The sequence below is a fragment of the Arachis stenosperma genome, chromosome 3, assembly GCF_014773155.1.
Source record: "Arachis stenosperma cultivar V10309 chromosome 3, arast.V10309.gnm1.PFL2, whole genome shotgun sequence".
Taxonomy (NCBI): domain Eukaryota; kingdom Viridiplantae; phylum Streptophyta; class Magnoliopsida; order Fabales; family Fabaceae; genus Arachis; species Arachis stenosperma.
The window spans coordinates 46,088,831-46,110,159 of record NC_080379.1 but is presented as its reverse complement, the minus strand read 5'-3'; the positions used below and the strand labels follow the sequence as shown (position 1 = coordinate 46,110,159).

The 21,329-nt window shown below is 36.1% G+C and overlaps 1 protein-coding gene across 1 annotated transcript; it reads right to left on the bottom strand.

Moving 5' to 3' along the window:
- Positions 1-15,448: 15,448 nt before the first annotated feature.
- On the bottom strand, positions 15,449-18,005 carry LOC130966544 (probable polyamine oxidase 5). The gene has a single exon (XM_057891359.1). It carries the CDS (start codon positions 17,519-17,521, stop codon positions 15,707-15,709), a length of 1,815 nt encoding a protein of 604 aa, XP_057747342.1. The 5' UTR covers positions 17,522-18,005; the 3' UTR covers positions 15,449-15,706.
- Positions 18,006-21,329: the final 3,324 nt, after the last annotated feature.

The window sequence follows — 21,329 nt, the reverse complement described above, 5'->3', positions numbered from 1 at the left end:
ATGGTCAACTTAGAGCTCTTTGTGGCATTAAGAGTAAGAGGAAGATGGTCAGTGGTAAGAATTGTCCTGCAAGGTTCATCATGGTTGAAAGCTTTAAGTTTAAACGCAAAGGTTGGTGTAAAGCTCAACTGAATGGGTCTAAGAAGCTGTTTGGTAGCTGCAGTGAGAATTCAAATTACTTATCACCCAGCTGGAAAGATACAGATCCCGACACAAATGGGTGTAAAAGCAAGATTTGGGATCCCAGAATCTACTCTAACATTTGTCACCACAGGAGCCTAAAAATCTGTTTGAAGCTTCTTAAGGGCTTTACATGCTTAGTTTGGGACCCCGGAGGTTACTGAAGATACAAACATTGGTGGAGATTCCTGGATGAGTTCAAGCACAAGCCACCATAACAGGGAGCTCACCAAATGTCCAACTTAAGGACTTTAACTAAAAGTGCTAGGTGGGAGACAACCCACCATGGTATGATCGTTCCTTTTTCATTTTTATTTAGTTTTATTTGTTTTCGAGTTTTATTTTATTTTATTGTATTGAACCTAGAGTTTTGCATAACATTCATATTAGCATTGCATTCTGCATAAAAAAAAAAGGGAAGCCGCGACGCGACAGCGTCGCCGACGCGACCGCGTCGCAGGTGGCTCAAAGAGAATGATAAATTGAACAGAGAGTCACGCAAGAGCGTGGCTGGAGGCATGCCCGTGGCACAAATCGCCCCACGCGAACGCGTCGCTGACGCATCCGCGTCACATGCGAAACATGCCTCCCACGCGTCCGTGTCACCCACGCGAACGCGTGGCTCTATAAAATCGACGTAAAGGGTGCATGGTAGAAAGTTATGATGGAGCGGGGCTGGAATAATGCTAGCAGCACAAGCCCTACCACGCAAACGCGTCACCCACGGGTCCGCGTCATATTGGAAATAAGGCCATTCACGCGATCGCGTCACCCATGCGACCGCGTCACCCTAAAAAATTGGCAAAAAGAGTTTCGAACAGAGAGTTGCGCGACCGTGAGGCTGCCCTCGCGCCAATCGCACAAATCAGGTCACGCGATCACGTGATCCACGCGTCCGCGTCACCTGACCTTATCGCGCACCACGCGACCGCGTCACTCATGCGTCCGCGTCACATGCGACGCACAGCTTATCCAGATCAGTGCCAATTATCTTATCTTTTCTTTTCTAATCCTAATTTCTTCTATCTTTTCCTCTTTTCTTCCTTACTTCTTTCTTCCCTTCTTTCCCTTCTCATTCTTCTTATCTTTCATTTTATTTATTTGCATATTTCATTCATTGCATTTTAATTTAGTGTATATTTTTTTTTCTTCTTTTCTACATTTATTATTTTTCCTTTGGTGTTGAATTTTCTTATTTAACTGTTGCATCTTTTCTAGTATAATTTTTAATAACTTGTTTTACAATGTTGGGTGATGCTATTTTTTTGTCAATGTCAATCTTTTATAATACCTGTATTCCTTTTGCATTGACATGAACTTACGTTATCTTTCATTACCCACTCTCTTCTCCATTGTTGTACATTTTGTACCACTAGCATGCCATGGCTTCTATTGTTTTCTCACGTACATGTTGAAGCTTCCATGTAAATGAGACCCTTATCATTTGGCATTAACCCATCCATACTTCATTTATTTTCTTATCTTTATTTCTGGGTTACTTTTCTTCCCTTTTTCTTTCAGGATGGCCACCCGGAGGGGAACCGGATGACGTTTACATGGGGAGACAAGACAAGTCCATCTGCACAATCTTTGGAGAGAAGCATCAGTTGGAACAACCCGTCCACCTACACATCTTAGCATGCACCGAGGACGGTGCAATCTTTAAGTGTGGGGAGGTCGATACCGATCTCCATGGGTTAGCTATTTTCTTCTTTTCAACACCATTGTTTTATTTTCTTTGTTTATTCATTATTGCATTTGCATATTTGATTGCATGTTTGTTTGATTTTATGCATTTAGTTACTACTTGGTTGAAGTAATATTTTCTTTTTCAAGAAATTTTTATAGTATTTCACTAATTTAAATTGAAAAAAATTTGTGCTAAATTTGTTTGAAGTTGTATTTGGAACATGGTTTTTTAGCCAAAGAACACACAACCTGTGAGATTTTGAGCTTAATTGCATGGTTACATTATTTAACCATAATATTTTATTCTTGTGTGTTTTCTTCTCTATAATTGCAATCTTTACTTTGTTCCATTCTATATGTCCATTATTTAGTATATTTACATGCTTGCATATGATTGAGGCCATTGTTTGATTCTAGCTCACCATTCCCAAATTAGCCTACCTTTACATCACCCTTGTTAGCCCCCTTGAGCCTTTAAATCCCCTCTTGTTTTATAACCACATTACTAGCCTTAAGCAGAAAAACAAAATAAAAATCCCAAGTTGAATCTTTGGTTAGCTTAAGATAGAAATTGTGTAATTGTTTAAGTGTGGAGAAACTTTATGGGAACACGGATGATAGAAACAAGGTAGAAAGTTAAAAAGAATAAAGATATTTCAAAATAAAAATTTTTTGGGAAGCATGCTCATGTGAAATCAAAGTAATTAAATTACCATGTGCATATAAAAAAAAATTTCAGTATTTAAATAAAGGGGATACAAAAGAATTTCCCAAATGCAAAATAAAGCAATGCACATGGGACAAAATTCAAAAAATAAGTTTGATACATGAGCATGTAATACAAAAGTGGGAAAAATTTGGGTAGCTAGGTAAAGAGTTTTAAATTTTATAAAGTATGTATATGTTAGGTGAGATATTAGACTAATCAAGGATTCACTCTGTTAGCTCACTTAGCCTTATATATACATCCCCACCTTTACCTCAGCCCCATTACAACCTTGAAAAGACCTCATGATGTTTGCATTACTATATTAAATATTTGTTGATTGGTTAGCTGAAGAACAAAGTTTAGAAAGTATGATTAGAGAAGATTAGAGTGAAGTACCCTATACACTTGAGAGATTAGAGTGCTATACACTACCAGTGAGGGTTCAATACTTGATTCTATGTTCCCTGCTTTTATGAGATATCTTCTTACAAATTTACTTATTTTCACTGTATGATTTGAATTAGTGAAATCCAGTTCATATTTATTCTTGAAGGATTTATTAACTTTTTTTACCAAGTAGGTAGAAACATTTTGCATGTAGTTACATTCACATTCATAGGCTGCATTGCATGAGTCTTGCCTTTCCCTATTCATTTATTTGGTCTCCTTGAGTTTAGCATGAGGACATGCTAATGATTAAGTGTGGGGAGGTTGATAAACCACTATTTCATGGTTTATATTGTATTTAATTGAGTGGTTTTCTCAAGCTTTTCACCCACTTATTCATAAGATTTGCATGATTTTACAATTCCTTCCTAGTTTAGTTCTATGATTGAAAACATGCTTCTTTGGTCTTAATTTAGCTAATCTTAATCCTCTCTTATTACCATTCGATGCCTTGATCTGTGTGTTAAGTGTTTCAGGCTTCATAGGGCAAGAATGGCTTAGAGAATAAAGAGGAAGTGTGCAAAAATTGAAGGAACACAAGGAATTGAGGAGATGACCAGCGAGAAGTCACGCGGTCGCATGGCTCACGCGACCGCGCGAAATGGAAGAAATTAGAGTGACGCGTTCGCGTGCCAGACGCGACCGCACGGATTGGAAGCTGCACGAACGACCCAAAAGCGTGGACGACGCGAACGCGTGGTACGAGAAATGCTAAGTGACGTGAACGCGTAGACGACGCGGACGCGTGACGTGCGCGATCTGCAGAATTACAAAAGTCGCTGGCAGAGATTCTGGGCCGCATTTCAACCCAGTTTTCGGCCCAGAAACACAGATTAAAGTCAAGGAACTTGCAGAGACTCAACATGCATTCATAACTCACAATTTTAGGTTTTAGATGTAGTTTTTAGAGAGAGAGGTTCTCTCCTCTCTCTTAGGATTTAGGATTAGGATTAGGATTAGGATTTCAACTTCTTCATCACAGGTTCAATGTTCCTTTAATTTATTTTCTAATTTTATTTATCACTTTAGTTGATTATTTGATGTTGCCAATTTGGCTTATGGATTTCTATGTTCAATCTAACCTTCTATTTAAATATAATTTGAGGTATTTCAGACTTATTATTGTTTTCTCTAATTTATGTTATTGATGCTTGTGCTCTATCCAAATTATTTTCATTCAAGTAGATTTTATTCCCTTTTGGCTTTGGTTGATTAATTGGTAACTCTTGAGTTATCAAACTCATTGTTGACTGAAAATTGGAATTCTTCAAGAATTAATTCGAGATCCAATAATTCTAACTTTTCCCAAGGAAAGACTGGAATTTGAAGATTCGAATTAATTCATCCACTTAACTTACCTTCATAGTTAGAGGTTAACAAAGTGGGAGAAAAATTCAATTCTCATCACAATTGATAAGGATAACTAGGATAGGACTTCTAATTTCTCATATCTTGCCAAGAGTTTATTTTACAGTTATTTATTTATTTTTCTTATCATTTACCATACTTGTTCCTCACTTTCAAAACCCCCAATTTACAAACTCATAACCAATAATAAGAACATACCTCCCTGCAATTCCTTGAGAAGATGACCCGAGGTTTAAATACTTCGGTTATTAATTTATTTAGGGGTTTGTTACTTGTGACAACCAAAACGTTTGTAAGAAAGGTTGATTGCTTGGTTTAGTAACTATACTTACAACGAGAGTTTACTATAACCTCTAAACCATCAATCTTCAGTTCTTTCAGTCACACTGCCCACGAGATGGCCCTGGAGCTCGGTATAATCAGCTTGAGCAGACTCCAACCTCTCCCTGGCCTCCAGCAGCTCGCCATAAGTACGGGTATAGCTCTTCTTATGCTTCTACGCCATCTCTTCGGCCAGAGTCACAGCAGCCACGGTAGCAGTAGCCTGGGTCTTCTCATTTTCCAAATCTATCTCCAGCTTTGCCACCTTCGCATCAAGTTCATCCTTCAAACCTTTGATCCTATCAAACTCTGAGTTGGCCTCCTCCATAAAGGCCTTCATTGCATGAACCGGAATATCCTGAGCGGTCCGGAATAAGGCTGCACCTATGTGTGCCATCTTAACACTACTTCGGGTAATAAAATCCCAATGGTGAAGAATGGACACATCATTCATAGGAAGTCGGCCATAAGGAGCGATTTGATTGTCAACAAATCCCACAGTATCAAAGTCGGGGGTATCTAAATCAAAGGGATCAACAGTTTTCTGTCTTTTTGGTGGAGGGCCGGTAGTAGGAGAAGAGGTAGCACCAAAAGTTGATTGGGGAGGATCGACCAAATAGACCTGAGGAGTAGGGATAACCTTCCTCGACCTAGAAATGCCCGAGGTCGGCTTCTTAGGGGGGACCTGAGAAGATCCTTCTCCCGCAATCCTGGCCGAAATGTTCTGAGCAGCTGTAGCTTTTCTGGCCTTCTTAAAGGCCTTCATGGAATCAGTAGTCTTTACCATCTCTGAAAACACAGCAAAAACCAGAATTGCAAGTGAGAAAGGGATGGATGGACAAAACAAAATAAATAAAACAAAGAGAAAAAGCCATCAAAGAAATCGGCAAACTACCCAATTCAGCTCGGAGAAGTGAGGGATCCCCTAAAAACTTCTTCGTGTCGAGATGCAGAGGTTGCCCCTAATTCTCCTCCAACACATGCACAAAGGCCTACTCGACCTCATCTAACATTTCCCACGAATACATAGACACTACCACATTCTTTTGCCAGCATAAGGGGAAGGCATGTTCATTATTCTGTTCCAAGAAGAAAGGCCGAGTGATAAACCACTATTTTATGGTTTATCTTGTACTCAATTGAGTGGTTTTTATCAACTCTTTACCCACTTATTCATACTATTTGCATGGTTTTACATTTGCCTTCCTAAATTATGTGCTTTGATTGAAAACATGCTTCTTTGGACTTATATTTGCTTATTATTAATCCTCTCTTATTACCATTAGATGCCTTGATATGCGTGTTAAGTGTTTTCAGAGATTACAGGGCAAGAATGGCTTGGAGGATGGAAAGGAAGCATGCAAAAGTGGAAGGAATACAAGAAGTTGGAGAAATTGCTAAGCTGTCCAGCCTGACCTCTTCGCACTCAAACGGCTATAACTTTAGCTACAGAGGTCCAAACGACGCGGTTTCAGTTGCATTGGAAAGCTAACGTCCGGGGCTTCGATTTGATATATAATTTGCCATAGTTGCTCCGACGCCAGGCGACGCGAACGCGTGGGTCACGCGGACGCGTGACCTGGCCAACACCCAATCCGCGCGGTCGCGTGGACGACGCGGTCGCGTCACTTTTCCACGACCTGTACGGACCAGAAAGCGCTGGAAGTGATTTCTGGGCTGTTTCTGACCCAGTTTTCGGCCCAGAGAACACAGATTAGAGGCTATAAAGTGGGGGAATGCATCCATTCATAGGGATGCCTCTCATAATTTACTTTTCATGTTTTAAATGTAGTTTTGGAGAGAGGGGTTCTCTCCTCTCTCTCTCTCTCTCTTAGGATTTAGGTAGTGTTTTTAGAAATTAGGATTTAGGACTTCTCTTAGCTTTCTAGAGTGACTCTCGATCCCAGGTTTAATATTCCTTTTTACTATTTAATTTCTCTTTTATATTTTGATTACTCTGAAGCCTTTATTATGTTTGATTAATGTTGCCCAATTGGCTGTTGATGACATTTTTATTTAATGATAATTGAGGTATTTTCAGTTTATAATTATTCTCTTTGAATTAAGTTGCCATTGCTTCCCATCTAAGGATATTTTTTATTATTCCAGCAATTTTATTTTTTTCCCTTTTGGTTCTGATTAAGAATTTAGTAACTCAACAGTTATTAAACTCAACGTAATTAATAATCGTTATCTTGCTAATTGAGCTGAACCTAAATAATCCCAACCTTTTCTTAGGAAATAATTAGGATTCAAAGGTCAATTTAATTAGTCCCTTGACTTTCCTTTGCCCTGGTAAAGGTTGACCAAGTGGAGTTTAGATTCAACTTTTATTATAGTTGAGAGAGATAACTAAGTTAGACCTCTAAATTCCCTTATCTTGCCAAGAGTTGTTTTACAGTTATTATTTATTTTTAATTGCCATTTAATTCACTCATCATTTAAATTACTTGCTTCTCACCTTCCAAACCCCGATTACAACCTTTATAACCAATAATAAGAACATACTTCCTCGCAGTTCCTTGAGAAGACGACCCGAGGTTTGAATACTCGGTTAACAATTTTTAAAGGGGTTTGTTACTTGTGACACCCAAACGTTTGTATGAAAGGACTTTTGAAGGTTTAGAAACTATACTTGCAACGAGGATTTATCCGCAAATTTCTAGACCACGCAAAAAGTCCTCTCATCACCGAGCTCCTTCAACAGCTCGAACCTTGAAATAATAGTTCTTAAAATCCCTAAAGGACTCATCATACATAGAAAAAACTTTCTTTCCCTAAGCAGCTCGGAGAGAAATCCAGGAGGCCTTCTTCTTAGCTATCCCAGGTTTTGTCAAGACAAAAAGATAAAGAAAGAGAGTTTGAGAAGGTTGGACATCCAATTCTTGACACAACAACTGAAATATCTTTATGAAACCCCACGAGTTCGGATGGAGTTGGGATAGAGCTACATTACAGGACCATAACACGTCAGTCTCAAAGGAAGTAAAAGGAATGTTAATGTTCATTTGGCTAAAAAAGTAGTCATAAGCATAAAAGAAGGGACGTTTCTCCTGAGACAGAAAAGGAAAACAAACCCTCTCGTCAGGGTCAGGCGCTACCAACTCGTAATTCTTCTCTTGATCTCTACTACTACAAATCCTGTGATGTCTCCTAAGTTGCACACAATATTCAGAGTCAACCACTGAAACACACATCAAGACAAGGGAGTCCAGCCAGTCAGACATGTCCTCGGGGACTTTGGTGGACGTCTCGACAATGTTTTTGCGAAAAGACAAGGGTCAACTAGTCCTACAGTAAGAAAAAGGAAAAATGGGTTACTAATCAAAACAGCTCGGGCAAATAAGGAAATAGCTCGGACAAAAATGAAAGATTTCTCGAACAATAGCATGCGAATGTCAGAAGTCAAGCACAGCAGTAAAAAGGGAAAACCCCAGGACCTACAGCAAGGTCCAGGGGCCCCTTTTGGAGGCAATAACAAAGTAAGAGCCAAGGAAAATAGGAAAATCTATAGTCTATGCCCCGACATCTCTCAAACAAGAAAACAACCCTCCTCTGACAGCGACACTCTGCAAAGAAAGTCACAATTCACAAAAAAGTCATCAAAAGTCACGATCTTTTTACATTTTATCAGCAAAGAGATTTTGTCACATCTAAAGGAAATAATCTATGCCATACAAAACAGCAAATCATCAACATCAAACAGACCACGCAAGAAATCATCAAAGATCCAACCTTTTTGAAAGAAACAGTTCACCACTTCATAGCTACAAACAGAAAATGATCAAATCCTTCTCTGACAAAATGGCAATTCATACAAATCGAAGAAACCCTCAGAACACATATTACAGCGATGATCAGACACAACAAACGCAGAGAAAGATTCAAACTTTCTAACATACATTCAAGCAAGATCAAAACTTTTCAAAATTAGAACAATGCAAACACCAAAAGAACGGCGTGGAAGGTAAAAATAGAGAGAAGAAGAAAACCAACCTGCGGAAAAGAAGGAGACGGTAACTTATCAAAGATGGAAGCAAACAAACCGAAATGACACCAGCAAATCACCTTTCGAGTAAAAGAAAAGGGAATCGCAAAGATGCAAAAACGGAAAGGGTAAGGAGAAGAGAGGAAGTTACAGCGAGCAAAAGAAGAGAAAACGGAAAAAAGCTTTGAAAGTTCAAAAATGAGATACAAAAGAGGGAAACAAAGGAAACGGCAAAGGAGTTAATGGGTTTTACTCTCGCACGTTCCCAAGGAAACGCAAAACGCGCATTGCAATTAAAAGGGGTGAGAAAAAACCCTCCGCATTCAAGCCACTAAATGGAAGCTCTACGACGAGATCAACAAAAAGTGCTCAAACTCGGCTTCTCCAAAAGGATCGAAGTCTAAAAAAGGACTCGAAAGGAAAGACCGCGCTCAAGCAGGGACACTGTTCATGCCTTGGGTCGAGCTGTACGACCCGGGCTGATTAAAGGACAAGTCGACCGACCTGTTCAGGTCTGGAATCCTCGACCTCTTCTCAAAGAGGTCGGCCAAATTGCTAGGGGAGCCCAAAACAGGCCCAAATAAAGGAGCACAGTCCAAATCTAAAGGCGGTCAAAGCCTAGAAAGATAGGGCGGCTCCCTAAAGGATAAGATAAGATAACTAACTTATCTTAGAGGTCACTCACTACTATAAATACATTGGAGCACCCAGGTATAACTCATACTCTGATTCTACAAAAAACCTGCTTAAAGTCCATGCTAACTTAAGCATCGGAATCTCTTGCAGGTACCACCACCCTCCGGTGACGAAAAATTAGCAGCACCACCAGATCCAAACAAGTCGGACACGACAGCGCTGACCACCACCGCAGATCTCGTCCGAGATCGATCTACAGTTTCAAGTAACTCTCAGAACAGATGTATTGACATATTAAAAATTCTCTTTTTCTTTATAAGTGTGTTGGCGGTAAATTTAAAAAAGAAAATATATGATAATAACATTTATATGAGCAAATGATTTTGAGACCAATTAATTGTGAATGTTATACTTACAATTAAAGCCGTGCAAAAATGAGACAAAGTCTTTGCATGAAAATATATAAGACGTTTGAAAACTTAAGATAAAATTTAAAATATCAATGTGTAATCACCAAAATCAAACACGAAGTGTTGGGTATATAAATATGAGAAGATGACAAAATTTTATATTGTGTAGTGTTTTGATCTTGTGCTATCTTTAAGAAATATCTCTCTACAAATTCTTGGGTATATTAGTATGAGAAGATGACAAAATCTTATATTTGTATAGTGATTTCAAGGCACGATTAGATCGTTTTTTTTAGAAAGATATTTGTCCCCACACTTAGTTACTATAGGGTTGATGACAATACTCTCCCAAAATACAATGAAACCTAAGAATTTCTTAATTGGCAATAGTAAGAAATTCTCAACTCTTGAACAAAGAAAATCTTTTAATAGTTGATTAAAATATACACTTAGTACTTCTATTTCCTGAAATAGTGAACAAGAACTTATTTATACATATTACACGTAGCAATTATGATTAGTTACGTATACAAATGGTTGTGTTTTTTCTATTGTCAATAGATACAATGTTTTGAACATACACAATTCTTAAAGAATTGTGTCCCTTTAACCAATAAATATAATATTTTAAATATACACAATTTTTAAAAAATTGTATCCTTTCAACCAAATGATACTAAACGATTAATGACCGTTTATTAATATTAATAATAATATTAATAATAATATCAATAATATTAATAAATTAATTAATTAAATTTGTAAATACCATTTAATAAAAACAATGCCCATTTGGGATTTAAAGCTGAAAAAGTTGTTACGGGGTACAATTAAAAAATATATTGATGTTGATGAAATATTTTCACGAATGGTAAAAATGACATCCATTTTCGTAGTTTTCAGAGTAGTAACGAGTCTTTGACTTGGAAATTAAGTAATTGAACACAAATTTTAAAGAAGATCTACATGGATACAAAAGGATCAGATATGTTGACAAAGATTCTATTAAAAAAAATATTAAACAGATTCTTAAAAAATTTTAAGTCACATATTTTTGTCTTTAAAAAAATTTTATTAAATTAAAATTTTTGAATTTTATAAAAATAAGATATATATAGATTTCTTTTATCACACTTTTTAAAATATATTTATTTAAATAAAGTTAACAGCTCTACCGAAAATAAAAATTTATGTCTTGTTTTTATAAATTTCAAAAATCTTGACATAATCAAATTTTTTAAAAAACAAAAATATTCGAAGTGAATTCTTTAGAAACCTATTTAAATATATATTTTAAAAAAAAAGTTTGAGTCATGTTAGATTAGTAGAAGAAAGACAAGTGTTAGGTCCTCATAACTAGCATTTACAATTGTTAAAAAAGGGTTCTCTTTTAATTTATTAGTGGAAGAGAAGAGTTATTATGAGTAAAAAAAAATAATGAACAATCTACCATAGGTTTTTTTTTTTAAATATCGTGCCACTCTTTTCGACTTATATCTCATTTTTTGTGTTGGTGTGAATCTCTTCTTGTGCCCTATTATTTCATACATAGTAGAAGTTGAAAGAGCCTGGCAGTGGAAATGATACAAATGTCCAACACAAGAACAATATGGAAGCACTCACAACACAATATGGCAGCAACTATAACAAGCAAATATAGCAAGTAAAGCAATAACAAGAACACACCAAGATTTTAGCGTGAAAAACCCTCTCAACATGAGAGGTAAAAACCACGGGTCGTCCAGACCAATGAAATAGCTCCACTATAATTAAATGAGGTACAAGAGAGTCTCAAACAAAGCACAAAAACGTGCATATAACCAGCCAAAACATCAATGCACCAAAGCTCACAAATAATAGGCAAGAAGATGAAATATACCCAAAAAACAGAGCTGATGTTGAAGCAAATTTCTCCCACTGCAGACTTCCAATTAAAATCTCCACCGTTCAGAATGAAGAACAAGATGTGAAGAATCTACAGTTCAAATTTCACATTGATCCAACGGTGAAAAATGAGAAACTGCCGTTTTAAAATTTCTGCTCTGCGTAAAAACGGAAAACCTAATTTCTCTCTTGCGAAACCAATTTCTCCTACTGCAAATCTCCAATCAACATCTCCACCGATCAGAATGAAGAACAAGATGATAGGAACACGCAGTTTAAATTTCAAGCCGATCCAACAGTGAACAACTGAGAAACTGCCATTTGAAATTTACTGCTTTGGGCAAAAACGGGAATTCTATTTTTCCCTCTTCTCTCTCACTTGGTGGCTATTCTCTCTCTCTCAAAAATCTCAAAAAACTAAATTAGGGTTATGTCACTAGAGTGCAAGAATGTACCCCAAAATGTTGGGCTTAGGTCTCACAAAAGAGAGAAAAAATCCAACAGAAGTTAGTACTGGAGTTTATGTGTTCTTCTCAACAACATATCATGAGAAATTATTGTGGTATTTATAAAAAAAAAAGGTCCGTATTACATTTTAAAATATAAAAATATTATCAAAGTATATAACATACTTCTTAAGAAAAGTCAATTCTTTGATTTGTCTACTCGCATATATATTTACTAAGAATGTTAGTATTACATTTTCCAAAAAGAGGCATGGCAAAGAGCATGGAGTACAATATAAGTATATAACATAAGAAAATTTTTAAGTGTTTCAGCAATATTAGTATTTTAATAATTTTAATTATTAATTTCAAATATATATATATATATATATATATATATATATATATATATTCTACAATAAAGGTTAACAAACATTAAAAGTTTTTATAAATAAAAAGATATGATGTATAGCACAAATCACCATTTTATTATAGAATGTAATTTGAGTAAAATTTTAAGATAATTTTTGAAATTGGTGCCATACACTAAAATTATCCCTAAAATTTAAATTATAAAAAAATATTTTTAAAATTAGTCAACGTGACCCACGTTAATTTTTTAGCTATTTTTTGTTAATAGTGTACTAATATGGTTTAATAATATAGACTGTTATACTAGTCATATAATGAGTAGGCCTAGTGATAGACCTAAAATATTTTAGTTATGAAGACAAAAATATTCTAAAATAAATTTTACTAAATATTGATATATTTATTTTGAAATTAAAATCATATATATAAGTACCCAAAAAAACTAGACCTATATATAAAAACTAAAAAGTATATTAATTTAAAATAAGAAAAATTTAATTGATATAGTTTTATTCCTTTATTTATTTAAAAATAACTAAATATTATATTTATATATTTTTAAATTTAATGTTAATATATTATCAATTTAAAAAATATTAATTAATAGATAGATAACATTCTTTTTTATCTTTACTAATTTTAAAAAAAATACTAATAATTTTATTTATGTTTAGTAAATTAAGTTTTAGCTTAGTAATTAATTACTTGGTTAGTTTTAAAAAATATATTATTAATATTTATTAATGTTGAATTTGTTTATTTATTTATTTGTTTTTATTTTTGATACTTATAATAAGATAAGTATTATTTATGTTAAATTTAATAATATAAACTTTCTTTTAAACATAAATTTTAATAGGGCAAAGATAAAATATATTTATCTATCTTATTTATTAATTTGTTTCCAAACTTCTGGTGGAGACAAGTGCTCGGTTCCTTCTCACTGTCCCTTTTTGATTGGGTCACATGTAATAATATATTCACAGCCTATAATGCATAGACATTGACACGAACATAGCACATCACACGATATGAAACATACGGACACATAAATTTAAAAATTTTATAAGACACGGAAATATGGCATATTTATAAAATATAAAGTATTTTTTAGATAAATTATAATGATATTTTAGTATTTTATTATATTAAAATATAAATTATTTTTTAATTATTTTAATATCTTTTTTAATTATATAAAGTATTTAAAATATATTTTATTTTAATAATTAATAATATATACTATTTCTAAACCCATTTCAAAAATACATGTTAAGAATAAAACTGGACACGCTAACACGTGATGGTATTTAGGTGTGTCCAAACATATTCGAAAAAGAATTTTTTATTTTTTTATTAAGACACAGTTGAACACAAAAAACACGTGTATTGGACAAATATTGATGTGTATTGTATCCGAAATATGTCCGATACAACAACACGACAAATCAAAGAAGTATCCATGCTTTATAGTCTACAGGTCATCAGTTACACGTGATATACTTACTTGTACAGTTGCATTATGTGTCACAATGCTATTTAACGACGTGTCAGTTTGTATCACGTGTTGCATTATTATTTGCTCATGTATCATTTGCCATATCAACATTGTATGCGCACCAAATTAATCCCTAATTTTGCACTAAATAACTTATTTTAATTTCTAAAATTAAATATGGTGCACCAAATTAATCTCTATACTAATTTTTTTGTCATCTTTTATCTATGAATTTAAAATTCTCAACATTTTTTAATATACTCATTTTAATTCAATTTTTTTTTACATGTTAACTATCGTCTATCATTGGTGTGATAAAATGCAATTTTCTTGGTGGAGATACAATGTAAAAGGGGAACCATCATTGTAACTTGGTTCTGCTAGTGGACAGTCTTTTGAATCTAAGAAGGCAAGAAAACTCAATGAAATCAAATTCAAACCCTAAAGTGGGGATTGTGGAGGCTTTAAATTGATAAGAATACAAATAGCAATTGATAGCAACAGGGTAGAGGTAGGGCAAGTTGTTAAAAATGGTGTATATATTTTCATGTAATGTCTGTCATATTGCCTATATACGTACTAGGCTAGGCAAGGCAGGCAGGGAGGGAAGGGGGACCAGTCATTTTCATGAATCCTGACCATGCGAACTTCTGACCAAAAGATCACTGCAATCAGATGGCCATAAGCATCTACAAAAATTCTGTCTCATTGTTAAAGGACATTTTGGTTATTGGTCTGATCGACCAGCAACTGTTGATAGAGTTTCAATGGGAGGTTTTGCAATTATGGGGCCCTACCCTATTTTGCCTATCCAATTCTCTCTTCATGTGAGTCACATACACTTCAGCCAGCTCATTTATTGTCCCAAGTTACTCTCACTCAAACAAAAGGAATGCTTATGCTTTTGGCTTTTCCTGTTAAGGGCTTTTGTTAATGTCCAAATGATTCATTTCAACAATTAATGATCTTCATTCATGTGACTATGTGAGAGTTATTTTAGGCCTAGAGCACAATTATTGTGCAAGTCCCATTATATTGCTTTATGCTCCAAATTCAAGTTGACTAAAATGAAATTAAACATACAATGATCTTGGGGGAAAAATATCTTACCAATTAGTAACTTTCTATACCATATATCATTGACCATATCTCTTTTTTAAGGTAGCAATAATAGCATTGAAGTTTTCAAGTTTTGAACTGATATGCTTTTCTGCTAGAAAAGAACACGTTGGTCTGATCAGTTGACAAAGCTATATTTCATTTCATAGAATATCTAGTGAAGAAAGTGATTCCAAGGTGGAAAGAACCGGGTATGGCGGATCCTGTCCTTTGGGAAAAGCCAGAGTTAACACATGGTTGTAGTAGCATCCCAAGCATTCTAGTACTATATGAGAGAGAGAGAGAGAGAGAGAGAGAGAGAGAGAGAGAGAGAGAGGGAGATCACCTAGATCTATTTGAAGATTAAATAGGAAGCAAACGAAAAGAAGCTACACTCATAAATGAAGAGAAATAAATATTGGGGTTGGGTTGGGGGGAGGGAGAAAGAATTACTTCAAGCAGTACAGCTAAATGTCCACATCTCACTATTCATCTTGCTACTCTTTCTAATTTTGATTTCTCTCATTCACTCACTACTTTCCTTAAAGAGAAACAAAGATGTTTTAAGATGAAAATGGGAATTATATCATAGAGATTAATGTTAAAAATTTGATAAAAACAAAAAAGGAACCAAAAATAATAATAACGATAATAATAATACTAGTTGTTATAAATCCCAACACAGTGATAATGTTGAAGAAGCCTATTGGCTTCCCTAAGGCCACTGAAGTAAGCTCCATGAGTTGTAGAATAATGAGTTCTGTGAGTTGCTTCCCCTGCAAACAAAATTTGAAGAGGGTATGATGAGGCTGAAGGGTGACAATTGCTATCTTTTGGCAATGGCTCAGCCATTGTATCTAAATCATCACCACTTGATCCTACTGCAACATAACTGTATGATCCTAAGAATAGTGGATCAGTTCCCCATTTGCTCTTCATCACACTGCTGAATCTCACTTCATTTTCCTGATATCTCTCCTCGGAAGAATTAACATTCCCATTGCACAATTTATGTGAATCTGAACCTTTCTGCCACTGGGAATGTGATAGGAGGCTTGAGACTGTAGTTGAAACCCCATTAATGATCTCTTCATCCTTGAGTGATTCAAGTGCTAGTGCTTCCTCCCCAGCAAACCAAGACAACAGGACCGTAGAGTTGTTGTATATGGGAAAAAGGGTAGCTGTTCTCCTCATCCACCATGGTATTTTCTTGTGCCTCATCTCAGAGTGAGGTGAATGGAAAGCCATTTGCAAGAAAGGGAACCCTTTGTGGTTAACATGGTGTTGTGTTTGTGTTTGTTGTGTTGGACTCAATTGCATAAACAACTTGTTAACAACGCCAAAACCAAGTCTTGAAATTGCCTCAGCCTTTGATGGTGGAAGAGGAGGACAGAACATACCTGAATCTGAATCACCTTTATCATGATCACGGATAGCAGCTTTTAGCACCCCGAGTGAAACAGTGACAATGACATGATCAGCAGAAATAGAAGAACCATCACTGAAATGTAGCTTCACAGGCCTAGAACAAGAACAACAAGAACCACCATTCTCCACACAAACCTTTCTCTCTCCTTCATCAATGTCCCTCTGGTTCTGGTTCTGGTTCTGTGGCTGCCACTCAATCTTAGTGACTTTCCTACCTAGCTGAATTAGGCCTGGTGGCAACACAGAAGCTAAGTGCTCAATTATGCTCAAGTAGCCCTTAGCAATTGTGATTTCTTCATCTGGGAACATTATGTATTCACTCTCAGCCCTGTAATCCAGACTCATAAGGTTACCAGCTGATGTGTATGTCCTCTGAGTGTTCTCATGCATTGCAAAGATTGCTTCTTCAAGTAACTTCCTTGTCCAGTTCCCATAATACCCTTTGACATCATCATCATCATCATCATCGTCATCATCATAATCATCATGCCCCTTCTTCATCACTGAACCCCAGTAAGCATCAAGGCCCTCTCTGAGAAAAGAACCAACACTAAGTCCCCCAGAACCACTTTTGGCCTTTGACATGCTGAAAGCCTTAGCAGCAAGGCTATGGTAATAGCCAGTGTTGTCCTGCTCAGTGAGAAGCTTCATCTTCCCTTGGGAATAGTCCATGAGATGCTTGAAAAGTTTAGTGATAGGATCAACAATGGAGGGTTGTAACTGGAATCCACCTTCAGCTACGGTGGTTAGCTCTTCTGAGTCCCCATCCATGCACTCCCATGGCTGGTCAGAGTGCAAAGAATGGATTTCTTGAGCAATCTTGTGAATTGGGCTGCCCCCAATTCCATGGATCCAAGTAGCACCCATCTCAATCCTGTCACCACCAAACTCTGAGGTGTTTATTCTGCCACCAATCCTTGTTCCACCTTCAACAACACAGAGCTCAAATAAGTCCTTTGAAGCTGTTGCAGTGTAGAGCTTGTTGGCAGCAGTGAGACCTGCCATTCCTGCTCCAATTATCACAATCCGTGGTTTCTTCACCACCATTGTTGTGTTGCTACCTTCTTGCTAAAGCTATAAAAATGATTAGATGGATAGATATGGATCTTCAGCTATGTGTATGGTTACTTGTCACTCTTCGTTTCACAAACAAAAACACAAACAGGTGGTGAGCAACAATAACAAGTTAACAACAACAAACCAATCTCACAAACTTGAGAGAGAAAGAGAAACAAAATAACTGCTATAAAAATTCCAGAGAATGGGTATAATACAAGCGGTGTGAAGGTGAGATTTGAGTTACTGACAATGAATTTATAACTGGTCAGTGGTCACTGAAACACTGCCATTTTATTTTCTTTCTTTCTGGCAACATTATTTTCTTTTTGTTTTTTTGGTGCAGTGAGGTCACTTGCTAACTTACAGTAAATAAATTAATTATTAATGACAATATATTAAATGTAGTAATTCAGTATCAACACATACATAGATAGAAACAGTGAATCTATTAAATAGAAGTAGAAATAAAAATGCTAAAAAATCTGGTCTCTAAAAAGAAAAATCTTGAGCAGTTTCAAAATAAGATACGTAAATAAACATAAACCACTTAGGCATAGTGACTTGGCCTTTCACTAGTGATGCCTTCTTTTTTATTACACACATTTTTGTTAGTACTTTAAAAATTCCTAATAAAGACAGGCCTCTACTTTTCCTTTTAGCACTTTAACACATGCATGTTTTTCTTTTTTCTTTTTTCTTTTTTTTTTCTTTTGCTGCTTTGCTTTGCTCCATAAATCTTGCATTCTTCAGATTTTTCTTAATTTGAAGTGCATTTACTTTATTGTGTGGTTCACAGTTTCATTTTCCAATCGATTTCCCCTTTAATTTTATAACTGTTATATGAACATTGTATACGTGACATGTTGATGCTGACAATTTTAATTACGATCCAGAGTATAGCATAAAAAGTTAATTCATAATATTTAATTTTATGAGACAAAATAGTCACGAGTGAATTTAATGATTAATTTAAATGACTTGTAATAATAATATACTAGTAACATATGAATAAATTATATTATAACATACAGCACTAAATTGATATACGAATAAACTGTGTTGTGATATATGACACAATTGTTTACATTAACATGTCATGTGTTATTAATAGATATTTCATCACTACATTATAGATGAATGAATTATATTCTAACATGTAACATTGTTTGCAGCATATCATGTTAGGATAGTAAAAATTATTTTAGAGACTAAAGTAAGCTACAAAATGAAATTTTATGATTCAAATTCAGATAATTGAAAATTTAAGTACCAATTTAAAACTCGAGACAAATTTTAAAGATCAATTTGAATATTTACTCACCCAAAAATATGTAATTTCTTCCTTATTAAAAAATTTTGATCGATCAAAGACAAAAAAAAACATGAAGTAGAAATATTTCTACATAATTATCTTTAGTAGTTTATTTTTTATTTGAATTTTTAGTCATTTCACATGTCATATATATATATATATACAAAAATCTTAAATTTATAATCCTCATTTGCATAACACTTCTTCAATTCAGAGATTTCTAGCATCGTCTATACTCCATCCAACATCTCTACAGCCATTCCCCTCGTCATTCTCCCTTTTCATCGAACCATCACCTCTCACTGTGTCGTCACTCTTCACCGCGCCGTTCGCGATGTTCTTTCTCCTCTTCGAGGGTGTGTTCGTTCTCTTTTCCGCAATTCCACTATCCTGTCCATTTTTCTCTCCACTATCGCATCCCCTACTTTGTCCATTATATATGCTCTGCCTCACTGACACATCCCCTTACTGCATCAATTTAAAAGAAGTATCCGTCTGCCATCGACAGCATCGTCGTTACAGTCGCTAATTCCCTTCTCCTCTTCTGTTTGATACTCTCCCTCTCTGAAATCTGTTACATATAAGATTTATCCTACATCTTTGTGCTTGTTTTTTTTGAATCTTTGTACTTAAGATTTTAATTACATATCCATATGTAAAATATTATTTGGACAATAATTATGCCTTAGCTTGGAGAAATTATTCAAGTTTTAAAGAGGTTGCTGCTTTATTAGCTCAATTTTACTGATTTATTATGTTTTTTTTTGTTTGATTTACCTTTTTTGTTTGCTAATTTTTTTTATGTATAAATTTGAGAATCTAATTTAGTGTTTTTGTGTAAAATTTTATTGTTTTATTTGTATAGAAGTTTTATTTTTATGAAAACTAATGATTAATTAGAGTTATCGGAGATATGGAGAATGAGACTTTACGAAAAACGCCGAAAATATGAATAGGGGACAATATTTTCCCACAACAAGAATCGAAAATGGAGATAGAGAACAAATTTAAAAATAGGGATGGCGAGCAGGGAGGCATCTCGTCCCCTCCCCCACCTTGCTCGGTTGCCATTCCTAAAATTTTGAAATAACAATAGAAATGGTGGTAAAATTTTATAAAAATACGAAAAAAAATCTTAAACTCCAATTCTAAATTTTTCTATAGAAAAATTTATTTATAAATAGAAAAAAAAAAAACATTGGAGTCAAGAAAAGCTTCCATTGTGCAAATTCCCAATAAATGAGTATTTGGAGCTCATGTATACTTATGTTTCTTCAATTTCATTTTTGTCTTTCTTCATTTTATTTTATTGTCGTTTTTGTCATTCTGCATTATGTTCATGCAAGTCTTTATATTCATGCCATTATTATTCAAACACTTGTTATATTTTTACACATTTTAATACCAGTTATTCTTGTTCATGTTTTTACATAATATCTCTTGCTTGCCTGTTTTTAGTTTCGTTTTATTACTTTGAGCAATTTAAGATAATTGATAGCTTCAATTATTAAACTTAAGGCAAAGTAGCAGTAATTGAAAACTGATAGGAGCATGAAGCATCTTGAACCAAACCCCACTGCAATAAATGCACACGAGTGAGTAATAATTTGGGGTAAGTACGATTTTGGTCCTTTAAGTTTAGTGCCAGAATCGAATTCGTTCCTTTTGTTATTTTGCTATTAAAGTCGTCCTTAATGTTTTTTTTCGTATTAAAATCGTCCTTTTTATTTTTTTTTGGACAAAAATACCCTCACACTACCACACAATTACCTCCTCCACCACCACCACCACCAACACTAACACCACCGCCACAACCTCCACCAACACCACCACCAGCACCATGACCACCACCAACAGCACCACCACAACCTCCCCCTCCCCGCCCCCGCCTCCCTTCCCTTCCCCCCACCCCCGACGTCCCCTCCCCCTCCCCAACACCACCACCAACGCCGCCATCCCCCCCCCTCCCCCCTTTCCCCTTCCCCCTCGCGCCTCCCCTTCCCCCCACCCCCACCCCCCGCGCGTCTTCCCTTCCCCCCACCCGCGTCCCCTCCCCCTCCCGACCTCCCCTTCACCACCACCCCCACCCTGCACCCTCACCGCCACCCCCCACAACTCACTGCACCGCCACACCCACCACTCCCACCTCCACGCCCTCCCCGACACCGCACCTTCACACGCCACCCCACACAATCCCAACATCCCCACCTTCACTCCCATCTCCACCCTCCACCCCCGCCCCTACCGTGCACCCTTACCACCACCACCACCACCCCATCCCGCACCCTCACCCTCAACGCCACCCTACAACCCACGGCACCACCACAACCCATCCCACTCCTCCACCCCACCCTCACCGCCACCCCCCATCGCCAGTCCCGCCTCCCCTTCCCCCCACCCCCCCCCCACCCCCCTCCCCCTCCCCCTCCCCCTCCCCCCTCCCCTTCCCTACCCCCAACAGAAACAGAAACACAAAGCCAGAGA